At 45.4% G+C, this 25,295-nt stretch overlaps 1 protein-coding gene across 2 annotated transcripts; it reads right to left on the bottom strand.

The window, feature by feature from the left end:
• Positions 1 to 5,734: 5,734 nt before the first annotated feature.
• On the bottom strand, positions 5,735 to 24,741 carry LOC127587675 (polyamine-transporting ATPase 13A3-like). Of its 2 annotated transcripts, XM_052046156.1 has the most exons (32): positions 24,546 to 24,741; positions 23,395 to 23,458; positions 23,070 to 23,243; positions 20,566 to 20,757; positions 20,387 to 20,457; positions 17,189 to 17,272; positions 16,295 to 16,364; positions 16,064 to 16,198; positions 15,909 to 15,981; positions 15,192 to 15,323; positions 14,937 to 15,104; positions 14,319 to 14,476; positions 13,769 to 13,957; positions 13,260 to 13,321; positions 12,865 to 13,003; positions 11,817 to 11,894; positions 11,569 to 11,719; positions 11,363 to 11,483; positions 10,812 to 10,936; positions 10,556 to 10,713; positions 10,301 to 10,414; positions 10,139 to 10,218; positions 10,003 to 10,045; positions 9,779 to 9,888; positions 9,510 to 9,606; positions 8,192 to 8,264; positions 7,901 to 8,072; positions 7,633 to 7,814; positions 7,138 to 7,226; positions 6,704 to 6,784; positions 6,389 to 6,478; positions 5,735 to 6,175 (listed from the first exon to the last, which is right to left on the bottom strand). In XM_052046156.1, exons 1-32 carry the CDS (start codon positions 24,647 to 24,649, stop codon positions 5,993 to 5,995), a joined length of 3,762 nt encoding a protein of 1,253 aa, XP_051902116.1. In that variant the 5' UTR covers positions 24,650 to 24,741; the 3' UTR covers positions 5,735 to 5,992. The 2 variants fall into 2 exon arrangements, with proteins under 2 accessions (XP_051902116.1, XP_051902117.1); XM_052046157.1 differs by lacking the exons at positions 23,070 to 23,243; positions 23,395 to 23,458; positions 24,546 to 24,741 and adding an exon at positions 22,163 to 22,212.
• Between the last annotated feature and the right edge of the window lie 554 nt (positions 24,742 to 25,295).

Raw genomic sequence — 25,295 nt, 5'->3', positions numbered from 1 at the left:
ACGGGGCGACAAAAAGTTCGATGCTAGTGCCAAACAAATAGAAGGTATATTCAATGAGGGGAAACTGGCACAAATGACAATTTGGCCCCGGCCAATTTAGCATCGATACAATAGGCGTGCCGAAAAATGAACATTAATTCACCAAAAACGGGAAGTCAGGCATTCAAAACTGCCCTCTCCCAATCACACCTCTCAGTGATCGCTTCCACGGAGGAATTGCTGTAAGTGAACAAGCACCACAGTACGTACGACTGTACACTCATTTACCCCGAGTAAAGTCGACGTGTAGACGTAGGAGAAGTGAGAAGGTGGTGAGAGGCACACTTGATTGATTTGAAAATTTTCAAATTATAAGGGTGCAACATGTTCCCGAAAAGATGGGACAAGGTCATATTCATCAATGTGTTACATCACTTTGTCTTTGATCAAAATTCAATAAACATTTGGGAACTGGGGGGGGGGGGCACTAATTGTTGAAGCTTTCTAGGTGGATTCTTTCACATTCTTGCTTGATGTGCAGCTTCAATAGTTCAACAGACCGTGGTCTACATTGTCATATTTTCAACGGGAGACAGGTCTGGACTGCTGGCTAGCCAGACTAGTACCCACATTCTTTAACAAAGAAGCCACGCTGTTGTAACACGTGCAGAATGTGTTTCTCCAAAATTGTCGTCACGTACGAGCCTCTTGCCAGTCAGCGTACGGTGTCTCTTCGCCATTCACCTGGTCTGCAAAGGACACGCTCCGCTATCACCTCTGCCCAGACACAAGCTTGTTGGCAGGCAAATGATCACGCTCATCATCAAATGCGACGAGGGACCCCCCCTTTTAACTACCGGCATGAAAACATCCCCGGACAGGAGGGGAGGCTACAGACAGCGGGATCACTTAAACAACTCATCCAGCGCGCCACTCCCCCCCCCCCTCCCCCTTTGAATTCCCTTTAAATAGGCGAGGGGGGCCCACCCCGTAGCAACTCTCAGAGCTGGCTCTACCCGCCTTTTGTCCCCCTCCCGAGCAGCAGTTTCTGCTCCACAAGTCTTAGACAAGGCCTCCATTAATTGCGGTTCTGTATGGAATACACCGGGGACAATGAGCCCAACAGAGTGTCCAGCCCCCAGACAAGACTGGAAACAAGTGGTACAGGAATCCGGCGGAATGGAATCATCCCGGCTGATGTCACTGAATACATTTACCTACCTCAGAGCGCATTCACTTTGCGCTTTGTTTTATTTGAGAAAAAAATAAAAAGGAGCAGGGAAAGGGGGTGGGTGGGTGGGGAGCCCCATATCAATGGAGCCGTCAGCGAGGGATCAGGGATGGGAAATAACTGACTGTCATGGCAACCGGTTGAATCTGAAATATGGTCGAATTTAGCTGCCAGTAGGGATGTATAAAAAAAAAAATAATATATTTTTTTAAAAATGGGCGCAGTGGTGTTAGATTAAACCATGCAGGAGATAAGAGAAGTCTGAGGTGCAGTTTTTGGTGGGCCCGTTTAGACTGCAGTAAAATAAGGTGCATAAGGGGCCACTTGATGAGGAGACTCATCCGTGCTCTTGTTTGTCAACATCAAGTCAGCGTATTCCCAGTCGGTCCAGTCCCTCACAGGGAATGCAAAAGCAGCGCACAGAATAAATTTCTTTTCTCGGTTGCAGCCCATCTGCCAATTTGCCGGTCAGTATTAAGATCATCGGCTCGGAGAGCAGTCTTAGTGAAGCCGTTTGAAAGGAGCTCAAGTCATCGCCTCAGAGTTTAAAGAGAAGCCTCGCGTTTAATTTTTAAAAAACCCCGACATGAAAGTGTTCCTCCACCGCATTCAGAGGTTTAAAGGACTAGTTACCATGTCGATTATTTGCATTTCAGTAAAGTGTATTTACATGTTAATATGTTCAGGGATACGATCGTCTTGAAAAGGTGCCGGGTAGAGGTTGATTAAATGTGCTTTTCTGTCTTTGCTGCATGGGAATGAAGGGCTTTTGTTCCGACGAGGTTCAAACGCATTCCAGTACGCCCACGGAGAGTCACTGCAATAGAGTAACCTATGAACCTGATATGCCTCATGTTTAATACAGGATGTTGATTGCAAATACGCTGCAGCATTAGAACTCCCGACGGTTTGGAGGGGAGCAACTCAGATTTTTTTGGCGGATTAGACACTGGTCTGGCCTGAAATTTTTTATTTGGCTTTTTTTTTGTAGGATAAAAATCATAATAATGACGCATCTCCTTAAAATAAATTGTATCAACACATGAGAAAATGAACAGGAAAAAATATTTTTTTTAACTGAAACGTCCCACAGATTGATGTGATTGGTTATTTATGAAGTCAAATTGTAAGTTTAGACGACCTTGAAGACTGGAGACTTTCCCGTCGTCGTTATTTTCACCTTGTGTGACTTGAATGAGGAGATACAGTCGACATAAAACGATGGTAGAGAAAAGTCAGGTTTCCCGAGATGGCTCACATATTGCTTATGATCAGATTTAGAGTTGAAAAAAAGAGAAGCCTCAGTTTATTTTAAAATGAATTTCAACAAGCAAATTTGATTTGATGGCCAACAATTCATTAGAAAGCTCAACCGATTGCGTCTGCTGTATTTTTTTCTCTTTTCAATGCATCCGCATGGAATTGCCTCTTCTATTTCGGCATGAGTAACCCGCTCTCGAGAGAGAGGATCCGCAGCTAACCGGCACGCGGTGCTTATCCTTGGCCGCGAGCCACAAGAGTGTTTGCGTTAGGATTTATGAAAGTGAAGATGGCTCATTCATGGCCGTCAAGATGGCTCACAAGACCGGCGTTTTGGCCACTTAGGCATTGAATGTGGCCCAGGGGGATGCCCTTTCAGCACTGGAGGACCTCTGGCCGAGTCCCCTTCACACGGGAGATCAGACTCACTTGGGAAAAAGTCCCTGTGCACTCAACGGCGAGCAGCCCACAGTGGCGGCGCCCTCTTTCCCTTCTTCACCTGCCGGCTTAGCGCTCATCACTTATGCACATAATCCCTGGTTAGCGCATGTGATCCACAAGCGCCGGGCCCCGGGTCCCCGGCTCCAGAGCTCGCATGCTTCCTGGGTGGCTCTTGGGTGGCCATGGTAACGCTCATCTTCTCATGACAGTCGGACCTCATGGCTCTAAATCCCTCTCGAGGTTTTGTTTGTCTATTTCTGTTCGTAGCCTCTGTTTGCGTTGCTTATTTTGTTCTATCCGCGGCAGTCAAATCTGTAAAATCCGTGTTTCCCAACATTTTACGGTGACAAAGGCACATTGATTTTGGCCAGTGATGCATGAGGCAACAGTGTCGGTCGGATCTGCTTCAAGTCTCGACATTTTTAGTGGAAGTACGACTAATATTAAGAGTATCCCGGAATCGTTGGCATTTTGAATCGAACAACGAAACGGTGGGTCAACTCAAATGCACACAAACAACTAGCATTAGCATCTACATAGTATTTTCTATACCAAGCGAGTGTGTGTGTGTGTGTGTGTGCGTGTCCCCACGACAGACACATTGTAAACACACACGGTACACCTGCTGCGAATCCGAACTGGTTTAAGCTTCTGTCTGTCTGTCTGTCTGCGCAGGATGTTAGCCCATTTAGCGCATTTCACATTTTAAGCTAGCGGACAATGGCACATCAATGCTACACTAAAGTTCACGTCCAAGTGTAGGCATTATGTGGCCTTATTTTATTGCGAGCCCGATAAGTAAACCGAGATCGTGAGACACAGTCCGCCAAACTTCTTTCCGGATCACCTTACCCCAACGATAAACCGTTTGTTTAAAACATCGTACGGGGCCCCCCGGGGGAGAGCCACGGAGGCGAGCTCGGAATAGTGTGTGGCCCCCACAGTAACAAGCGTGACAGTGATGTGAGCCGGTACACCCCCTGTGTGAACGCCATGTGAGAGGCGGCTCCATCCGTGCCCCTGCCACCTCCGCACAAGGCCCTCCATTGACTTCTAACCTGTTGCGGGACCAGAAGAGACAAAGAGCCAAGGGGCGGGGCGTGTCCCTTCGACAAGACTGTGAACAAATGTTAACACGGCTGCAACTGTCCACCCCCTGAATCACTGAATTTATCGACCAACCACAGAGCCCATTCAGGCACCGATAAAGAAAGGGGATGCGAGAAGGTCCGCGGAAAAGGAACGCATGCTCAAGGGTTTCGCGGCCTTCTGGTGGGTCACGGACCTTTCAGCGGACGAGCTCGCCTTTGTGTCTTCTGTAAAATGAAGACGAGCGTAAGTGAACGTCGAGTTGGCCTTGTGTGCCGACTATTAATCTGGACGAGCACCTTATGAGCACCCACCCAGACTGACGTCGGCCTGAAGTCGAAAAGACGTGCACGAGCAAGTAAGAAAAAAGCATGAAAAAAAGCCCTGAAAGCACTGCCGGAGGTGCTGTAAATAAAGACTGTGGGCATTGTCTCAAATCTTGAAAGTGCACAGCTTTCAGACCAAAAAAAAAAAACCCGCGTGGGCCAAAGAGAAGAAAGATGAAGTTCAAAATGTTTGAAATAGCACAAGCTTGAGAAAATCTTTTCCAGGGGGTGGCTTGCTGTGTGAAAGAAAGGCTGTGTGTTTTGGCTTCTTTATATCTTTCCACTGGCCTCCATCTGTTGCTCTCCAGATACAAAAGGAATACTGCGGAGGGCACACAAAAAAACCCTCCCGAAAAACACTTGCTTTGTGAAGAGGCAACACTATCCTCCAAACGACACGGCAAACATATCGCCACTTTGTACACGTCGGTGTTTACCGAAAAGATGATCCACGCAAGACACATCGCAATTCGTGATGCATCCTCATCATGAATATTCCCAAAAGGCTCTTCCCCTGATCTGTGGGAGAATCTTTTCTTTTTGGTACAACTGAATACCCCCTCCCCCCTTTCATCCCCCCCTAAATCCACCCATTCACTGCATACATTGGCCCTGATCTCCACATGAAATGATAGCCCTCCGTCTCCTCCTCGCTGCCGCCCTTTAGCGCCCATATGCCAGCCTCCGAGGAGGCTGGGAAAGTCCATAAACGATCAGTCGGCGATGGCTGAAAAATGTGTCACTCAGGTCAGCCCCCCAAGAAGAGTGACTTCATGTGGAGTTGGAATTGAACCCAGTACCTCTGCACTGTGAGTTCAACGCGCTAACCACCGGGCCGCCTATATGTAGCTGTCTTTTTTTTTTTAACACATACAGCGTGTTGACTTTTGCTACCTTCATCACAGTTTGTTTGCATTCATCGACAATCATTCATTCATTTTCATTCATTCATCTTCCTAACCGCTTGATCCTCACGAGGGTCGCGGGGGGTGCTGGAGCCTATCCCAGCTGTCTTCGGGCAGTAGGCGGGGGACACCTTGAATCGGTTGCCAGCCAATCGCAGGGCACACAGAAACGAACAACCATTCACACTCACACTTAGGGACAATTTAGAGTGTTCAATCAGCCTGCCATGCATATTTTTTTGGAATGTGGGAGGAAACCGGAGCACCCGGAGAAAACCCACGCAGGCCCGGGGAGAACATGCAAACTCCACACAGGGAGGCCGGAGCTGGAATCGAACCCGGTACCTCTGCACTGTGAAGCCGACGTGCTAACCACTGGACTACCGGGCCGCCCTGTAGTCCAGTGGTCGACATTAATTTGCTCTCAAAACAAAGTCTATCCTTCCTGCTGTTGCCTTCTACAACCAGTTTTCTTCACAAAACAAGTGCAATCTCCTCAGAAATTGTTACAAATGTTCTTTAACGTAAAAAGTCTAAATCAAGTCTCGGCTTCTGGGTGAGTCTGAAATCACAGATGTACTCCAAAAACGGCTTCCAAAGTCCTTCAATGTTCAGTTCGATGTACTTTTTTTTCCCTTTCTACTGTCTATCCATCTCCAAGTAAAAAAAAAAAAACAGAAGCAATCTAAAGCACCAAGTGAGGCACGGCATCTAGTGGAAGGAAGGCCACTTGTTGGAGGATATTCTTGTCAGCGTTGGTGTCAAAATGGCATCGATATGTGGTACTGAGTTGTGCCGGCATAGGTGATGGTGGAGGGTGCGGGAGGCCAGTCAACCTCCTCCTGGAGCTTCAGAGCCAGATATTTGTATTTCGTCTTCGGGGGCCGGTTTTTGTGAGAGAACATCCTGGAGAGGAAGGCCAGGCCCCAAAATTCCTTCGCCAACTGAGATGAGGTTCAACATGACGGCGGAAGACAAAAGGCAAGAGGACACTGTCAAAGAGGTGTCAAGATGTGAAAGTACATCGTCATTTCAAAGGGGCGAGTGCATCTGATGCAATGGCCGGTGAGTATATGTGTACAAATAATACCAACGGAACAATGAGTGACTGTAAGAGTCGGCAAGAGCATTATAGATCAAATCAAAATCCTGCCAACCTGTGTTGTATTAGCAGCGTGTCGGTTGCTGGTCCACTTTACACTCGGCTTGGTTGGAAAAAACTTCCATAGAGCGTCGAGGATCAGATTCTAGGAAACATTTGAGGCTGTCAGAGGACTCCACCTTATCGAATCGCAAACCCAGGAATGCACAATCAGGAATATTTGAACGTAGGACTCAATTGTTTAGAAAGTGCAAAATACTCAAGGAACAAGCACTGTGCAAACGGAATGCAATTTGGTAGTCCCCCCCCCCCCAAAAAAAAATTGGAATAACTAAGTCATCCTGAGGGAGATGTGAGAGTGTGAGCATACCTCCAGGATGAAAGACAGAACAGCATGCGCTAAAATAATGATGAGGAGTGTGATGCGCCAGTCGTAGGGAACGGTCGCAATCTGAGCGAAGGAAGAGTAACAGGATGAGCACTTAGAATTTCTGCTAGTCAATGACATTTATACAGCATCATACGGTTATCGTGATGGGCAGAAATATTAATTTTGTTTAGCCAGAAATTTTAGTTTGCCAGAAAAGCTATACATTGTGTTGAATAAGGGTCCCAGGATTGACCCCTGTGGAGCCCCACAGTTCATAGACCCGTTGCTATGTGATAGCGGTGATATAAGAGGCACACTGAGTCAAAGTGAGTCCCCACTGAAGGTCAAGGTAACAAACGCATGTAGCACCACCGATAGTTAGACATGTATCCGGGTGGGTAGAGTCGGTTTCTCAATAAATAAACAAAGTTCACCTCCATCAGCTCATCAACAGCAGGGATGGGATTCAGCATGATGAACAGGATAAAACCATACAGAACAGTGCAGGTTAACACGAATGACCCTGAAATTTCCCAAAACAGAACAAATTAGTCTGACGCAACAGTTCCACTCGATAGCAGAAGGTACAATCAATACGTGCATCCACCTGTTGCCATTCACAATACAGAATAAGAGCTTTGTGTTCAACAAAAAATATTTGACGCCAAGTCCATTTCTGAGGAAATAGACTTGAGATCCTTATTTTAGTATTCATAGGCTACTTTACGTGTGAATTAATTAGCATGCCGGCTAATTGTTCTAATGTGCACGTGTAGAAGCTCAACAAAAATTGGGGAAATGCTGCTCTTGAAACAGACTCGCTGTGATTTGTACAAACATGAAAAATGATGCGGGGAGACATCGAGTGACAAACGAAAGCAGCATGTTGAATGTCGACAACAATCTCTATTCCTTGCACACAGTCTTACAGTTTTTATAGCTCGGCTGTCTGAAGGGTTTTCCTTTCGCAAAGACAATGGCGACAATCAAGTACTGGAAAGCAGAAACGTAGAAGAGGGAGGTGTTTTCATAATTGGTGATGATATAGAGGACTCCGGCTTCGGTTTTGTTGAAGCCGCAGGTGTCACTGAATCTGGAGTCGTTGCAGTGACTGCGACGGAGGAGAAAGTTTGTATATCTTAATAACATCGCAGGGAAAAATAAAGCTTGAATAGGGTACAAGGCAGTGCTACTCACATTTCCTGAGGAGTCCGATACCAACTCTGTTGCTGCACTAAGAAGAAAGTAAAAATCTGAAAGAGTAGGCAGTTGAGCATCTGAAATAGAATTGAGCAGAGCACCGGGATGGACATCAGACTGGTTGGGGGGGTGCGTCGCGACAACTTTTTCCACGCTGGGTTCAGACTCACTGTCGAGCAAAACAAAGCGGCGGAGAAATCAGGAACCTTCGTTGTATCATTTGACCCGACATCAAAGCAAAATGCAAATGCGTATTGGGCTGGCGGATCTTTGTCGACGACGACTTACTGGTAAAGATGATTAGAGAAAGCATGACAGTGTCAGTTAAAAGGTACTGCCAGTCTCCAAAATTGCTGACAACCTAAAGAGGAGGCAACAGAGTAAGCATCAGGCAGGCAAAACATAACTCGGGATCTGCCCTCCCAGTGGCGCCACGTGCTTGGACGCCACCCAGCGCGGCTGCACATAAGAGCATCATACTCCCATTTGCGTTTAAGTACCGCTAAATTCCTTACGCGCCTTCGTTACACACTATGGAGGCTCGGCTTCCGACACACCCACCAGGCGAACTTTGGAAATGAGCGCGCAACCACCAAAGCAACGTGATTGCGTCAAGTCGAATGTGACTCGAATTTCCATCTCGTGGAATTCTCAGGAGAAATGACTTTAAGCGTGAAACTCAATTTCGTTCGTGGGACACATATAAAGCCTTTATATACTTATAAAGCCCCTAATTCATGCTTGTCCAAAGTCCGGCCCGCGGGCCAAATCCGGCCCGTGGTCGAATTTCATCCGGGCCTCGGCCACTGTCATAAAATCAGTGCCGTCTGGCCCGTAGGTTGGGCGCAATGGAACACGTGTTGCATTGACTGAGGTCTCGTAGACTGGTGAGTGATGTTTCATAGAGTACTGCTTCCCTCTAGTGGCTAAATGAGTAATAGCATTCACTAAATGAGTAATAGCATTTAGACACTAGAGGGCATCACTCATGAGTTAACAAGACATCACTCCGTGTTTATATTGACTGATATGTCATATTTCAAATGATCCTTGCAGTTGTGGATATGTGTATTGCTTGTTCATTTCCCTGTTGTTCGAGTCAAAGGTTTTGTGACTATTGAAAAGTCATGGTGATACATTTTATGTTTCAAATCAATCAATTTGCACTCAGGAGACTTCTGTTTAAGAAAAAGTCAAGTGAATAAGCAGTTGCATGTGATATACCCGTTTCAAATGAACCAAAAGAAATTCTTAAGATTGTTGAAATTAAAATAAAAATGGAAATGTGAAACAGACTGGCTTACTAAAATTTGCTGAACAATATTGTTGTTCAATGTAAAGAATGTCAGCCAAGGTCGGTCCCCCGACATTTTACCACATAAAATCTGGCCCCCTTGGCAAAAAGTTTGGACATCCCTGCCCTAATTCATGCAAAATAAAAATAAAAAGGGTCAATAACCAAGCTAAAAAAAAATTATCCTGCTCATACATTTGCTTGTTTCCCCACACACATCATCGCCATGCCTTGTAAAGAGTCTTTTACGTGACTAGAATTGAAAACAGTCAAAAAGAAAATTGGCAAATCGAAAGATTTCAGAGTAGTTACCGTGTAAAGCAGAATGACTCCGCAGAAGAGGATGAGGCTGAAGAGCGACATGAATTTGAACACGCAGAAAGTGGTGACAAGAGCAGCGCGGCCTTGCCTGCGGACAGTGAGGGAACCGTCGGAATCTTGAAAATCCAAAAACTTCCACTCTCGCCGGCGTGCACGACAATCAGCGAGATTCGACGCAACTGAAAACAAAACTCAAAACGTCCCAATTCCCCGCACGACACCGACGAAAATCAACTGCCTCTTTTCCGACTTCACGCTACCTGATGAGGTTGGTAATGCAGGAGATGTTTGGGATGGAAGAGGTGAAGGGGGAAGCCACAGAGGCCTCCAGATCAGAAAGAGACACCCCGCTGTGAGCTTTCTTCAATGCCTGGAAGAGACAGACACAAAAGCTCAACAGAAGGAACTCAGCAACTCGCATCAGCATGAAACATTTTCACCCAAATGATTTTAAGCACACTTGAGTTATGCGCGAGTGACTTACCCCACAGTCATTCGCGCCATCTCCACACATCCCGACAGTGTAACTGCGCAAAAAAAAACAAAAAACAATACAATAAAATCATATAATAAATAATCGGTAATAATATCGTAAATAATCATATAGTAAATAATCTGACTCGATGCTCTGCAGGGCTTGCACCAGCTGAGTCTTCTGGTCTGGAGTCATGCGGGCAAACACGGTGGCTCTCAGGAGGAACTTTGGCGCCCCGCAGAGGAAAGACAGAGAATGACATCCGGTCGTTGTCCTCGGCAAGACACAACAGCGAATGTTTTCTTACCTTTGGGACGAGGTGTGAAAAGTGCTCAGTGATGACATTGAAGGCTTGGCCGCTCACAGCGAAGTGATAGCCAGGGTCTTTCTCACTGTGCAATCCAAAATTGATCTTGGTGGTCTGGATGGGAGCAAAGAGGGAACGAAGCACACACAAAAATAAAAACGGGAGATGTAATTCGTTGGAGACTCAAAAAACAACACCCATCAGTAAATATAGATTATTATTTTTTTTGTTTATCGAACATTCTTTCTGTCTGACCTGATTGCTTTTCAGAAGCGGGTTCTCGGAGTAGCGCCACGTTATGGCGGCGGGGTTTCGATCATTAGGAGGCACGGCATCGGCAATAATGACTTTCTCATGGCCTCGAATCATTCCGCAGTCTCGAGCCACCGATATTGCCGTCAACATGTTGTCACCTAACGGCACACAAACGCCACGGCAAGCAAAAAAGGAGCTTAATTAGCTGCACTTGGAAAACGTATCCGCCGTGGGAAGGCCTCGAAAGTGCGCTTACCTGTAACCATTAAAGTTCGAATGTTGGCTTGTCGCAAATCCAGCAAAACGCCGGCGGTCTGTTCTTTGATTTTGTTCTGCATGACGATTAAACCAAGGAAGTCCATGTTGGTCTCGATCTGCTCCCTGTTAAGGCCAATCACACACACACACAAAATACTCAAAATACATCCGCGACCATTCAAAAGTCGGCGGGGTCCCAAAACACACTTTTGTAAATATACAATGTCATCCAAAAGCTTGGGGCTCACTTCGAAATGTTCTTTTTTTTTTTTTTTAAAGACGCTATTTTTAGCACATTCATAATATTCTGACTGCATTCCAAATGTTAGCATAATTGGAAAAACAATATCAACATTTCTATCAAAAGGAGGGACATTTCAAAGTGCTTCCAAACTTTTGAACGGTCGCGTACGTCAATGATGAGCGAAAACGCAATACCGGTACATTGCCTGCCCCCTGAAAAACAAATTCAGCCATCTTTTTTTTATCTTTGCTACGTTGAACTGGGCTAGAATAGTGATCGACTTTAAGTAGAAGATGAACGCGTACCGGCTGAGGCTCTGGATTTGTAGCCATGGGAGTTCAGAGTCCAGTCGGTGATGTGCCAGAGCGATAACCCTGAAGCCCTGCCGCGTGTAAGTCTCGAGTGTCTCTTTGAAATTCTGCGGGACTGCGGAGACAAACGTTAGCACAGCGGGCTTGTCTTGTCATTTGTGAGCGCCGTACATTTACGGGTTCCTTTCAACGTGTCTTACCTGTGTGCCGTTTGCAGAGATTGGACACCGTCTCCGGCGCTCCTTTCAAGTAGGCGTCAAAGTGGTTTTGTCCCAGCTGCCTGACCACCACGCTCATCCTCTGCAGCGCCGAGGAGAAGGGGAACTGGCGCACAATGCCAAACTCACACGACTGAAAGGAAAGAAAGTCTGTGAGGAGTCGTACGTTTCTCCAACGGCTCGGCTTGGACGCTCGGTCACTTGGTAAAGTCATGGAGTTGAAGGATTACCCGATCTGGAAATTGAACAACAGTGGAAATTCTGGCATTGTAAAGCGCAGCCTGGTATTCAGTTGCCTCCTCAAGAATCTGAAGAAACAAAATTAATAATATTAATTAAATGATGAAGGAAAATTGTAAATAGGGCTGCGATTTATCCATTTTGTGTTCATATTGCATTTAATTGAAAGATGTTTGTCGTTTTTTGTTTTTTTCTCTTCTTTCTACCTACATTCTTGCTGTTGGAGGCGGTAAATTTCCCCAGTGTGGGACGAATAAAGGATATCTTATCTTATCTTAGGGGGACGAATAAAGGATATCTTATCTTATCTTACGCCAAAAACTATGAAGCGAGCTACGACACTTCTGAAAATGTTTCCACCAGCAAAAATGGGAAATTCTATTTCAAAGTCAAGTCAAACGTATTCTTGACACCCCCCCCCCACTAGCTTAAAAATGATAGAACAAGAAAACTTGGGTTTGTCTCACAACGCAGAAATTCCCAATTTACAGCAGCAAAATTATGAAAGGGAGAAAGTAGAAGACAAAAGGTATTTCAATAAATATATAATTCATTCATTCATTCATCTTCCAAGCCGCTTGATCCTCACTAGGGTCGCGGGGGGTGCTGGAGCCTATCCCAGCTGTCTCCGGGCAGTAGGCGGGGGACACCCTGAATCGGTTGCCGGCCAATCGCAGGGCACACGGAGACGAACAACCATTCACCCTCACACTCACACCTAGGGACAATTTAGAGTGTTCAATCAGCCTGCCACGCATGTTTTTGGAATGTGGGAGGAAACCGGAGCACCCGGAGAAAACCCACGCAGGCCCGGGGAGAACATGCAAACGCCACACAGGGAGGCAGCAGCTGGAATCGAACCCAGCACCTCTGCACTGTGAAGCCGACGTGCTAACCACTGGACTACCGGGCCGTTCTTGTAAAGACAAATTTGGACTTGACTTGGCCTCTAAAACATGTAGCCTATCGCACAAAGTATCATGTAACCACCGTGAAAGCAGACTCCTGGTGAAGAGAAACACGCTCGGCGCCCCTTACCGAGCCGGTGGCGCCGAACACCTTGACGTCTAAGGGGTCCCCACAGAGTTTGCCTTCTATGGTGATCAAGGAGTGGCAAGTTGCCATGCAGGCGGCAAAAGAAGTCTCCGTCGATATCCGAGTGTCCGGCGCTAAAAAACTGCCGGACAAGGAAGACAAAATTTCTCATCATTCAGACCGTTTGTTCAAACTTGTAAAGAATAAAACGATCAAACCCAAGATGCTTTTTATCGAAGCGGGTCCGGTGTTGGTGGTTACTAATGGCATTGTGTCACTGATGTTTTCAGAAAATGATTCTGGCTGCACATAAATATTGCGCATGCGTTTCAATGTCAAAACCCCAAAGGCCCGCTAGCGACCATTTTGTAGCTAGCGGCATAGTGAAAGATACTCACATGCCATCTTCAGCCCTCTGAACACCCCACAGGTCCAAACAGTCTTCCGTGAGAGTGCCCGTCTGATAAAAGTAGAGAGTAAGGAATTCAAATTAGGTTGATACCCATTCGTTAGACATTTAAAAAAAAAAAAGATCAAAATGCCACATCCGAGTTCCATTAACAGAAGAAAACATCAAAGGTTTATTGACATGATTTAATGAGCGCTTCTGTCAAGCACATTGAGTTGACTTGTGTATTTTTCATGCGATTTAAATAAAACGGCCTTGCCTTGCCTAAAAGCACTTGTAGGTAAAGCAGTTCACACTCCAAAATAACAAAGTGTGAAGTGCGGGGACATGCGGGTTACATGCCGCTACCTTGACAAATTCTGCCACGGATTTCGTCAGGGTTGCTCGAGTTGAATCGATAAAACTGGACTTCTTGGTTAAAGGGCTTCTTCATTTCTCCATTTTGTAGCGCCCATAAAAGTGAACGCAAAGGAAATGCAAGCTGTGGATTCGACCCACCTTGTCAAAGCAGACCAAGTTGAGCTGCCCGGAGATGTTGATCCTCTGCGGACTGATGCAAAAGATGCCGAGTCGCTTCATGCGACGTTGGGCGTGCATCAGCCCGGCAGTCAGCGCCACCGGTATGATTGGGGGCACGGCAATAAGAGTGATGTTCAGAGCGTCGTAGATGACGGCCTCGGCGGAAACCTACGTAGGATGCAAAAAAAAAAAAACTAATTAGTAACATTACGGCCATCATTTAATGGACTCTTAACTGCACGGATGCTTTCGTCGTGTTTTTAAACGGCAGGCGCCAAGTTGGTTCCGGGTGGCACAAAAGTAACCGCCCACCACCAGATACTGTACACCACAAAAGGCTTAGGATTTATTTCCCCCCCCCCCCCCCCCCGATTTCCTTCAAAATATCAAAATGAATCAGCGGATGACGAGGTTCAACTTCGGCCGAGGTGACAAGAAGGCTTTGTCGAACGCCAAGTCTTCCGCCACCCGAAATAACACGTCTCGTCCCAGTGCCGAGTGTGTAACTGATCAATTTGAGAAGCGATACCCCCAATATGACGTCGACAACGATGGCGTAGAAGAAACCGAGCACTGCCAACACCACCATGCACATGAGGAACTGTGTGGCGTCGCGGTGCAGTTTGAAGTTGGTGGGCTTAGGGTAGAGGATGGAGCGCACCAGCTGGCCCTTTTCTGTACAAAAGCCTGTTGGATGATGGAAGACGACGAATGTATTAGCATTAGCAAGGCAAAACAGTTGAACAAACAACTTAAAAAAAAATTTTTGGTCACATCTTAGCCTAAAGGTCATTCATCATTAGCAGTCCTGCCTTGACCAACGGGCCTACCTGGGCTCTACCCGGGGGCCTACGGTACTCAAGGGCCCATCAGAATAGTGAAAAAAAAGAAAAAAAATAGTGAGGTGAGGCTTTATTCAAATCCTGCTAGCAGTTTTAACACCGCACACACGCCATTTGGGGAACACTAATGTCCTCATATGTGTCACATTTGACTAAATTCCTCAATTTCCCATCAAATGAAGGCCCAATGAATTCACCTTCTCGGCATTCAAACTTTTCCCAAATAGGGATACGTCCAGAATTCCCAGGCATGCTTCATGGAAAAGTTCCAGAAACTTTCCGCCCGTGTGAACCGCCGTCCTCACCTGTTCTGACCACGACCACCTTCACCAGCTTGCCGCCATAGTAACGGCTCTGGATGACATGCGAGCCGCAGAAGAGGGTGTGTCGCTTGTGTTCCTCGGTGGAGTAGATCCTCTCTGCGTCATCGCCCGAACTCGGCAAACTGGTCTTGGTAACAGGTACGCTCTCTCCTAGCGAACCAAACAGGATTCATTTTTTTCTGCGGGATTTCCAACCCCTGAATGGACAAAGAGGAATTGCGAACGCGAAAGGTCAACCTGTCAACATGCTCTCGTTCACAATGCAGGTGCCGCGGATAAGCACGGCGTCACATGGCATGATCATCCCATTGGCTGGAATCGTGATGACATCACCGGGCACCAGCTCGGTCGACATGACCTGTTCAACATCTGGGATTAAGTTTGGAAAAAAAAAAAGGGACACTGATCATTAATGATAATCATCAGACTGCAGAGCCTATTAAAAGGAACGTTACTACGACATTGGTACCTTGACTTGATTCGCTCCGTGATATGAAAAACTTTTTGAAATGAATTGAAATGCCACTAACCCATTTCCAGCCATATAATTTAAAAAAAGAGAAAAAAATCAAAATAAATTGGGTTTATAAAAACTTTGCTGTGTAGTATTCGCATGTTGCATGTGTGCCTTTAAGGGGCGTGGTCTAGTGAGTGGCATCTAGAACGGGACTCGGTTAATCCGCGCGTGAGCGTTTGGCCGTGAGTGATGGATGACAGCAGCTTCTTGGAAGTGTTTGCATTTTGTGTTTTTGCGATTTACTTTTTTTTTTTTCCTTCACTCAAGCGGTGGGGTATCCGGAGCTTACTCAAAAACTCAAATTTTGGCCCAAAAATATATATAATAAATCGACTCAGCTCCAGCTGATAACTCCAAAAACTCGGGACGCTCCTAAGTCAAGCTACCAACGTATTTGAAAAAAACACTTTCATGAGGTCATGAAACGGAACACGTGCCTTTGCTTCTTCTGCAGACTGAAACTCGCATCATGCTGTGTGCGACCACCAAGTTATGCAGTATCGCATATTGCTGGAATGAGAGTGGTGGGGAAGAGATTGAAGGATGCAACGATGAATGTAAGAGGGAAAGTGTATGGTTCGATTTTGCTCACCTTTCTTATGCTGTACAAAGAGGCAGCTATTAAAATGAACGAAAAGAATAACACGCTGAGGGAATAATGGAAATAGCCCTGAACAGCCCACAGAACAATAGCGAAGAGCTGGAAGATGTAAAATGGGTTCAAGACCTTGAGGGAAGAAGACAAAATAAATGACTGTTAAAGAACAAAAGAAGCAACAAAAAAAATGGAAACAAATGTTATTTTCTCATCTCAGAAACGTACCTCTTTTATAAAGAGTCTGAATAAAGATGGCACTTGTACGTCAATCTCGTTCTTGCCGAAAAACAAAGCCCTGTTGACAAACAAGCAGCGGAGCTGATTCAACAACATGTTGGAAGGATTTCTTACGAGAAAGGCTCTCAAGGGAATAAAAACAACTTCGACAAAGCCGTCTTAAATTTCAACAACGCCATCGTGGTGACAAAGATATTTGAAATATTCTACAATGTAAAGTCCCTCCATCGTGACACATTTACATGTCTGAGTAATCGATGGAATGCGAAGGGAGAATACGGCATTCTTTTTGTGGGCGGAAACTAATTTGATCTGCCCGTGCCTCACCCCTCCCATTCGCACCAAGAACCGCACCTGGGGAGACAGAGCCTTCTCTATCGCCACCCCCCCCACCGCCGATTCCCTCTGAACTCTCTCTCTCAACACCTCAGGCACACTCCCCTCTTTTTATTGTTATTATTAAAAATAATATTCATTCATTCATCTTCCGAGCCGCTTGATCCTCACTAGGGTCGCGGGGGGTGCTGGAGCCTATCCCAGCTGTCTTCGGGCAGTAGGCGGGGGACACCCTGAATCGGTTGCCAGCCAATCACAGGGCACACAGAGACGAACAACCATCCGCACTCACACTCACACCCAGGGACAATTTAGAGTGTTCAATCAGCCTGCCACGCATGTTTTTGGAATGTGGGAGGAAACCGGAGCACCCGGAGAAAACCCACGCAGGCCCGGGGAGAACATGCAAACTCCACACAGGGAGGCCGCAGCTGGAATCGAACCCGGTACCTCTGCACTGTGAAGCCGACGTGCTAACCACTGGACTACCGGGCCGCCCTTTAAAAATAATAGTCCAAAGAAAATCTAAATGTCAAATGCGGGTACCTGTGGTCTCGTATTGCGGCGGTGAGTCCATAGCTGTGGTCTCTGTGAATGTCGGCGCAGCTCACCTTGGTGTCCTCCAAGCCCCTAAAAAGTCACTTGAATGTTATTTTTGCACCCATTGAATGGATCGGTGATTCTCAGTGTCCCCCCCCCCCCCCCCCCGAGTGGTGCGAAAAATCACATGAGTGCTGTGAGTCCAGTAGAGTTGGATTTAGTTTTAAAGACACCGTAAAGTCTCAACCCTCACCTATGGTCACGAGCTATGGGTCGTGACCGAAAGAACGAGATCCCGGATACAAGCGGCCGAAATGAGTTTTCTCCGCAGGGTGTCCGGGCTCTCCCTTAGAGATAAGGTGAGAAGCTCGGTCATCCGGGAGGGGCTCCGAGTCGAGCCGCTTCTCCTCCACATCGAGAGGAGCCAGATGAGGTGGCTTGGGCATCTGATTCGGATGCCTCCTGAGCGCCTCCCCGGTGAGGTGTTCCGGTCATGTCCCACCGGGAGGAGACCCCGAGGAAGTCCCAGGACACGCTGGAGAGACTATGTCACCCAGCTTGCCTGGGAACGACTCGGGATCCCCCGGGGAGAGCTGGAAGAAGTAGCTAGGGAGAGGGAAGTCTGGGCTTCCCTGCTAAAGCTGTTGCCCCCGCGACCCGGCCCCGGATAAGCGGTAGATGATGGATGGATGGATGGATGGATGGACACCGTAAAGTGAATTCAGAGGGGGTTTTTTTCGTGGATACACATTTGAAGGCAATTGCTGAAAACCCCTTGCAGCACTGATTTGCAGAGCTGTGACATTAAACTTTTTTTTTTTAACCATTTCAATTTTTCAGATTTTTTGTCAAATAGGACCAGTAATGGGACGGTCAAGTCAAGTCAAGTCAACAGTATTTATAGAGCACTTTCAAACAGCCATCGCTGCATACAAAGTGCTGTACATGGAGCGATTTAACATATACAATAAACAGTAAGACGAATCAGTAATAAGTAATAAGTAATAAGGCGGTAGAAAGCACCAAGCAGTAAAAACAATAGCAAATCTAAGTCATGCTGAGTCAAACGCCAAAGAATACAAGTGAGTTTTGAGGAGGGATTTAAAGATGGGCAGCGAGGAGGCTTGCCGAATGTTCAGTGGGAGGTCATTCCAGAGAGATGGACCAGCAACAGAAAAGGCTCGATCCCCTCTGAGCCTCAGTTTAGTTCTTGGTACGTCTAGCAAAGACTGGTCCACAGACCTGAGGCGCCGGGCAGGGGTGTAGGGGCGTATGAGCTCAGAGAGGTAAGGTGGCGCGAGATTATTCAGAGATTTGAAAACAAAGAGGAGGATCTTAAAAATAATTCTAAAATGAATGGGGAGCCAGTGAAGGGATGCCAAAGTAGGAGTTATATGCTCCCTCTTACGAGTACCAGTCAAGAGGCGAGCAGCGGCATTCTGTACCAGCTGAAGGCGCTTGATGGAGGACTGGCTGACTCCAAAGTACAGGGCGTTGCAGTAATCGAGCCGGGATGTGACAAAGGCATGAATTACTGTCTCAAAGTGTTCATGTGAGAGGAAAGGTTTTATTTTGGCCAACTGTCTAAGGTGAAAGAAGCTGGATTTAACAACGGCACCAATTTGCCGATCGAGTTTGAAATCACTGTCCAGTTTAAGTCCCAAGTTTGAGACCGTTGATTTCAGATAAGGAGATAGGGGGCCCAAGTCTACAGGATGGAATGTACAAGGTCCACTGGGGCCAAACAATATCACCTCTGTCTTCTTTTCGTTGAACTTCAAGAAATTTTGTGCCATCCAGGTTTTGATTTCTTCCAGACAGGATAGGAGTGGCCTTAATGAGAAGGTGTCTTTCTTGCTCAGTGGGACATAGATCTGGCAGTCATCTGCATAGCAGTGGAAAGGAATACCATGTTTCCTTAAGATGGAACCCAATGGGAGCAGATACAGCGAGAACAGCAGAGGCCCCAGAATTGAGCCCTGTGGAACACCACATGACAGGGGAGCAGTGCGTGATTCAGAGCAGCCAAGGCTGACACAAAAGGTCCTGTCAGCTAGATAGGACCTAAACCAATCAAGAACACTCCCGCCAATGCCCACCAAGTGCTGCAAACGAGTCAGCAGAATACTGTGATCCACTGTATCAAATGCTGCAGTTAAGTCCAATAAAACCAGACACACGTGGTCTCCAGAGTCATTTGCCAGGAGGATGTCATTAGAAACGCGTAACAGGGCTGACTCCGTGCTATGCATCGTCTTGAAACCTGACTGGAAGACCTCCAAGATGTTATGTTCATCCAAGAAAAGTTTCAACTGCATGTGCACCACTTTTTCCAGAATTTTGGAAATGAAAGGCAGTTTGGAAATGGGTCTGTAACTTGACAGCTCATCTGGATCAAGACCAGGTTTCTTGATCAAGGGTTGGACCACAGCATGTTTAAACTGTTGGGGAACTACACCAGAAGAAAGGCTGCTGTTGATGATATCCAAGACCGATGCACCAACACTCGGGAGAACCTCCTGAAAGAAGCGTGGGGGAAGAGAGTCGCAAGGGGAGCCAGATGGCTTCGTCTGGCAAACTACATCCTCCAAAAGCGCCAAGGACACAGTATCAAAAGAATTTAGGACAGCTGAACATGGAACATGGACAGAGGGGTCAGATGCGGTATTTGGGACCGGAATCCTAGCTGTAGAGACCTTATCAATAAAGAACTGAAGGAATCTGTTTTGAGTTTGAATCGGTTTTGAGTACAGAATCTATCGTTTTAAATAGTGCACGAGGGTTGTGACGGTTGGCTAGAATAAGGTCCGACAGATATTTTCTTTTGGCCTCTTTTACTGTGAGCTGGTAGATACGCCAGCTGTCTTTCCAAATTTGAGAAGAGACATGCAATTTGTCTCTTTTCCACTTGCGTTCAGCTTTGCGACACTCCTGCCTAGCTGCGCGGGTAATGTCGTTAAACCATGGCTCGGGTTTAGGCTTTGGCAGCACAATTCTTGAAGGAGCCACCAAATCCAGGATGGCCCGGCATGACGAGTCGAACCAAGAGGTGAGTTCCTCTGTGTTAGACGAGGGTACGCAAAGGTTATTAAAGGCATCAGAGAAACGACTAGCAGTGCGAGGGTTAAAAATTCGGCGTTTACAACTAGGAGCGCCAGATTTCACAGCAGCATGCGATAATACGGTGTTTTACGGGACTCATACTTAAATATTTCAAAGTCCTGCGTGCCTTCATTCCAGTAGTATCTGATGCTGTGGAAAGTAAAGTAGTGGACCTATGAAGTGGACAGAGGGAAAGGGGAAATAGGGGTCATTATATCAAAAACTATTGATAAGAGGCACAAACACCATTTTGTTTAAAAAAAAATTTGTACAGTTCTCACAATGTTAGCAGACTGTCCATGGTAGAATTTCCCATTTGGTTCCTTCTGTTCAGCAATGAGGCTTTGGTGGTAGCGGTGGTCATCCTCGTTCAGTAAGTGAGCTGTGGGCCGATGCTCCGCACTATCAAAGGGGGTCTTCCCTGGAGCCAACATCACATGTACTTTGGCACGAGCCCACTGCCGGAAATCATCCTGCGAAAGCAATGAAAATGAATTTGCTTCCCATTTTTGGCTCAAATGTTATTTTATCCAGCAGATGGTGTACCAAAGTGCTGTCAATAGTGACACTTAGTAGCCCCTTTGATTACACTAATTTCAGTATCAACATCATAATAGGATCAGAACAACAAATTGTATGTAGCGTTGGGTACATTTTTTTTTTACACAGTAAAACATTAAATACTGTAATATGAATTATATGAACAGGATCTCCGCCCCACCCTGAAAAAAACGTCAGTAGCTTCCCCAGAAACCAAGTGTTTGTTTTCATAATTTTGTGACATTAACTTGGGGAAAACTATTTTAATTTGAGACACTTACTTACATGTGTACATAGTGGCAAGCTTTGATATATATTAAATATTACACCTAATCAAATATACACCTAAGAATAATAAGAAGAAGAATCCTTATGTTAAATCTAAATGATTAATCAAATTTAACATTTAGATTTAGATTCGCTAGTTTTGTATTCTTGCAAATGTTGAAACCAAGCGACTCCTCAAAACAACTTTTTTTTTTTCTCCCAACGTTGAAGCCAAACGGCACCCTATGCACATGGCTTGTTTCGGATGTGCGCACGTTTTTTTTTTCTCGCCTCTTACAAACTGGTTTGCTGAACATTTTTTCGGCCCTGCCCTGACCTGCATGCCTTGCATCTACTGCCTGTATGATTGATCCCGGTTGTGTGTGTGTGTGTGTGTGCGTGCGTCAGCTGTTAATGATGCGATTAAGGGCAGTCCTGAAACGCATGTGACGGCATGTCAAAAAATGAACTGAAGAGTTTAATTGTAAAACTGCTTGAGTGTGTGTGTGTAGGCGTGGACATCAAACTGTGCGTTACCATAGCTCTCCCGTGATTATCATGAGGCCGAGCATGACAGAAAATGAATGAAAGATGGATGTGAAGCTGAGAAAAAGTCCATTGCTAAAGAGTTGCTATGATCTTACCTTTGTGTATGTATTTCCACACAATTTGTGCGGGAATATTTATTACTTGAAGAAATGTTGCGCGTTTACTTTTACTGTAAAATTCCAACTGGGCGTCATTTAATCGCTTAAAGCGCGCTCATCCGCGATTCACACTTGCGGATGAGCAACGTGGTGCATTCAGGGTACTTTCACACCGTCGGGAACTTTTTTTTCCCTTCGATTATAACATTTTAAAGAGCAAGAGAAGCCAAAATTATATTAAAATTTCGATGATTCCTCCGGACCGACCACAAGGGTAATATTATTCAGAATAGCACGTTTAGACCAGCGGAACGCATTGAACATATTCCTATTTTGTTTTTTTTTTTACTTGACTTTTCCATTTAACCGAATACCTACGTAAGAGGGGAGGTATGCCAATAAAGCAGACAGACACAACACTTACCTAACTCCTCTCTACCTTGAGGAAAATTAGAAGCTCCGATATGATTGCGAGGCCTCAGGTAAATCGGTCATCCTTGCATACTTTACCTATGACTCACTTGGCCCGCAGAAATTTTCAGCTACCATCAATGAACGATGTTCTTGGTTTAACCGTTTGGTGCTTTCTACCGTCGTTATTCCCGATTTGTTTTACTGTTTATTGTATATGTTAAATTGCTCCATGTACAGCACTTTGTATGCGGCCATGGCTGTTTGAAAGTGCTCTATAAATACAGTCGAGTTGAGTTGAGAATGAATGAAAGATTCAAAGCCATCAAGTGGTGCTCAACCCAAACCGGCTAAACTGAGGAAATCAGATGATTTCAATTTGAAACGATTCCAACATAAAATAATTTTCGTGGCACGTATGGGGCCGCATAGTAGGAATATTAAATTGGCTTTGGGATTATTACGGCGGAGTAGGACAAGCATATAAGAAGTCTAAGTGGCTTCTTAAGCTGCCTGGGTCACTTAAAGGTTTCTTTCATATGATGTCATCTCATGGCACAGTATAAGCTGTCGACAACCGCACCCCATGCGCTCATCATAGTAACATGAAATATTGGCATCGTGTGCATTTGAAGCAGGTTCAGGTACAAATACTTCTGGACTTCACTGCAAGTCCCTGTGGCATCGCACTTCAAATGAGCTTGTCTGGACTTGAAGCCGGCATGCTCACACGGACACATTTGAGCATACTGATGTACCGCACACTGACCGGCCTACGTTTTGACCTTGCTTGTGCCTATCGCGCTCTGATGTGCTTTGTAGAAGCGGTAAGATGTGGAGGAAAGTGTGACAGCGAGCTTGGGCAACGACATCTGCACAGGCGATGCACGGAAAGCGTTCAAAGTTTTGTCCAAGCGTACCGTCGTCCGGAGTAGCAAAGTGTGCGCTTCCCTCAGTGAGCTGAGCGTGCAGGTGGCTTTGACCCCCCACTCGGGCAACCAGTAGAGCAGCAGCAGCAGGAGACCGCCAGAGCAAACGGCACCAACGCCCACCAGGATCATTTTCCACAGGCAGGGCCGGTAACCCCACACCTCCTGTGTGGCCAAATGAAGACATTTTACACATTTAACTACGAGCTATGACATCAAGTTACTTCCAAGGAGATTCTCTCAGAGACATCCCAGGCACCCTTATTTCAGCCCTAGTGTTTTCGGTCCCTATGGATAAATAGATGGGGATAATTACCATTTCATCTTCCAGGCCTTGATTTATTAACGTCGTTTCTCTGGTCTCCATGCTGACAAAAGAGCTGTAACGAAAAGACGAGCTGCTATATAACGACAGGATTTCAAGCAACATGCAAGTTTTTTTTTCTTCATTTGAATCCCTAGGAATTCCCAAGGAAGAGGAAAACATCTCGCCCCCGACCCCTCCCGCACGACTATAAATAGTATTATCTATGAGAATAAAAAAGAAAGAAATATGGACCAACTTACAACAAAAAATAGCTTTAGTAACTGGAACATAAAAGATTTAAAGCGTCTCTGAAATTCAAAAATAACATTAAATCCTTAATTTAACAATAAATATTTTTTGACTGACCATGTCAAACCATATGATACCGAAAAATAAAATTATATAAAATCAATAACTAATAATGCATTCAAACTAATCACCAACATTATCCCAGGAGCATAATATTAAAAAAAGAAGAAAAAAAGAAACAGCTACAGTCTGCTCTCTACTTTCATTATAATCTATTATTGCTTATTTACCAGGGACAATTCCTTGTGGCTGATTTTCCCCTAATCAATGTGATGTTATCAATATTTAATGTATCGTTGCTTTAGTTGAAGTGATAATGATGGCCAATTTAGATTTCTTTTTCGTCTAATAAAGGTTCATGCCCTGATTTTAAAAAATCCGAATTAAGTGATTCACGTGGCACTCGGTGCTTGAATATTTTTTTCCTAACGCTTTAAAAAAAGTCTTTGCCATTTATGTTTTTTTTTTAAATTATTATTATTTGTCGAGTAATGACTTGCGCTACTTTTATGGAGTCACAAAAAAGGAACAGTACTCTTACTTGAGTACATTTCGTGTCTATCTACCTCTCCTGTTGACACTTGGTCATTATTATCAATTAGCACTTTGTTAGCAACGAGGTGCTTCTCTCGACTAGATTCACGCACTCACTTGCAGTTCTGCTGCCTGATTTATTTCAATTTCAAGCAAAGCGTATCCACTCGGTGAACACGTGAAACGCCCGGCATGTGCAATCGAGCAGAACCGTGCGTAAAACGACTTCACAAACGTCAACATCGAGTGGCTACGAATACGAGATACGGGTGGTCAACAAAAAATACATACGTTGTCATCACTAAACATTTACATACCGGTTATTTGGCCAGGGAGGACTCCTTTTTCCATACGCAGAATTGAATGAGCGTACCTGTTGCTCTACATTTCTCTTCTGGCAAACGTCTGCGGTTATTCGCATTTCTTAATGAGCAGGACACACCTCTAAGGTTGGATTTACACTGCATGCTTCAAGAGACACAAATCCGGATTTTTCTCTCTCTCTCTCTCATGTGGTGCCACAATTCGCGTCACGGTTGAGAAGAGAGAAAACAAAGCATCCAAACAGATATCGAATAAGCCTCGTCCGAATCTCAGATAAAAATCTGATCGGTATCTGGTAATTAAACTCACTGATTTTCAAAGTCAATGAAGTTTTGATGTTACTGATTGCTGACCTCAAATACTACTACAACTACTTCCACCACCACAACTAAAACAAACATGAAAATACATACACTATAGTCAAACAAATGCGCTATTACTCATCGATGCCCCCCCCCAAAGAAAACCACGTCATTGTCCAACAGATGAAAAATCCAATTTGATTAAAACGTTAAATGGAGTGCAACATTATCAGTGAATCTACATCATAAGGCATCTCACACATCCAGTATTTAGACTCACGTGCACCTATGTGCCAATCGATTGAACTGTTGAGTACAACGGGAGAACGCAGCTGGCTACCTGTTGTTCTTTTAACTCCTAAAGGCCCCAAAAAGTTTTAATTAGAGTTCAAATTGACTTACCTTGACTAGAATCCAATCCAAGTCACTCGCATGCCTTCT

This window comes from Hippocampus zosterae, chromosome 15 (genome assembly GCF_025434085.1).
Source record: "Hippocampus zosterae strain Florida chromosome 15, ASM2543408v3, whole genome shotgun sequence".
Lineage (NCBI taxonomy): Eukaryota > Metazoa > Chordata > Actinopteri > Syngnathiformes > Syngnathidae > Hippocampus > Hippocampus zosterae.
This window is presented reverse-complemented; position numbering and strand designations above follow the sequence as displayed.

What these genes read in the sequence shown, in the direction of transcription:
- LOC127587675 (XM_052046156.1), bottom strand. Translation starts at nt 24,649, where the DNA reads ATGCGAATAACCGCAGACGTTTGCCAGAAGAGAAATGTAGAGCAACAG. An exon ending in TCTCTGCAAACGGCACACAG is followed by an intron (nt 11,484 to 11,568) that starts GTAAGACACGTT and finishes TTGTCTCCGCAG; the next exon opens with TCCCGCAGAATTTCAAAGAG. An exon ending in CAAGCCCTGCAGAGCATCGA is followed by an intron (nt 10,046 to 10,138) that starts GTCAGATTATTT and finishes TTTTTTGCGCAG; the next exon opens with TTACACTGTCGGGATGTGTG.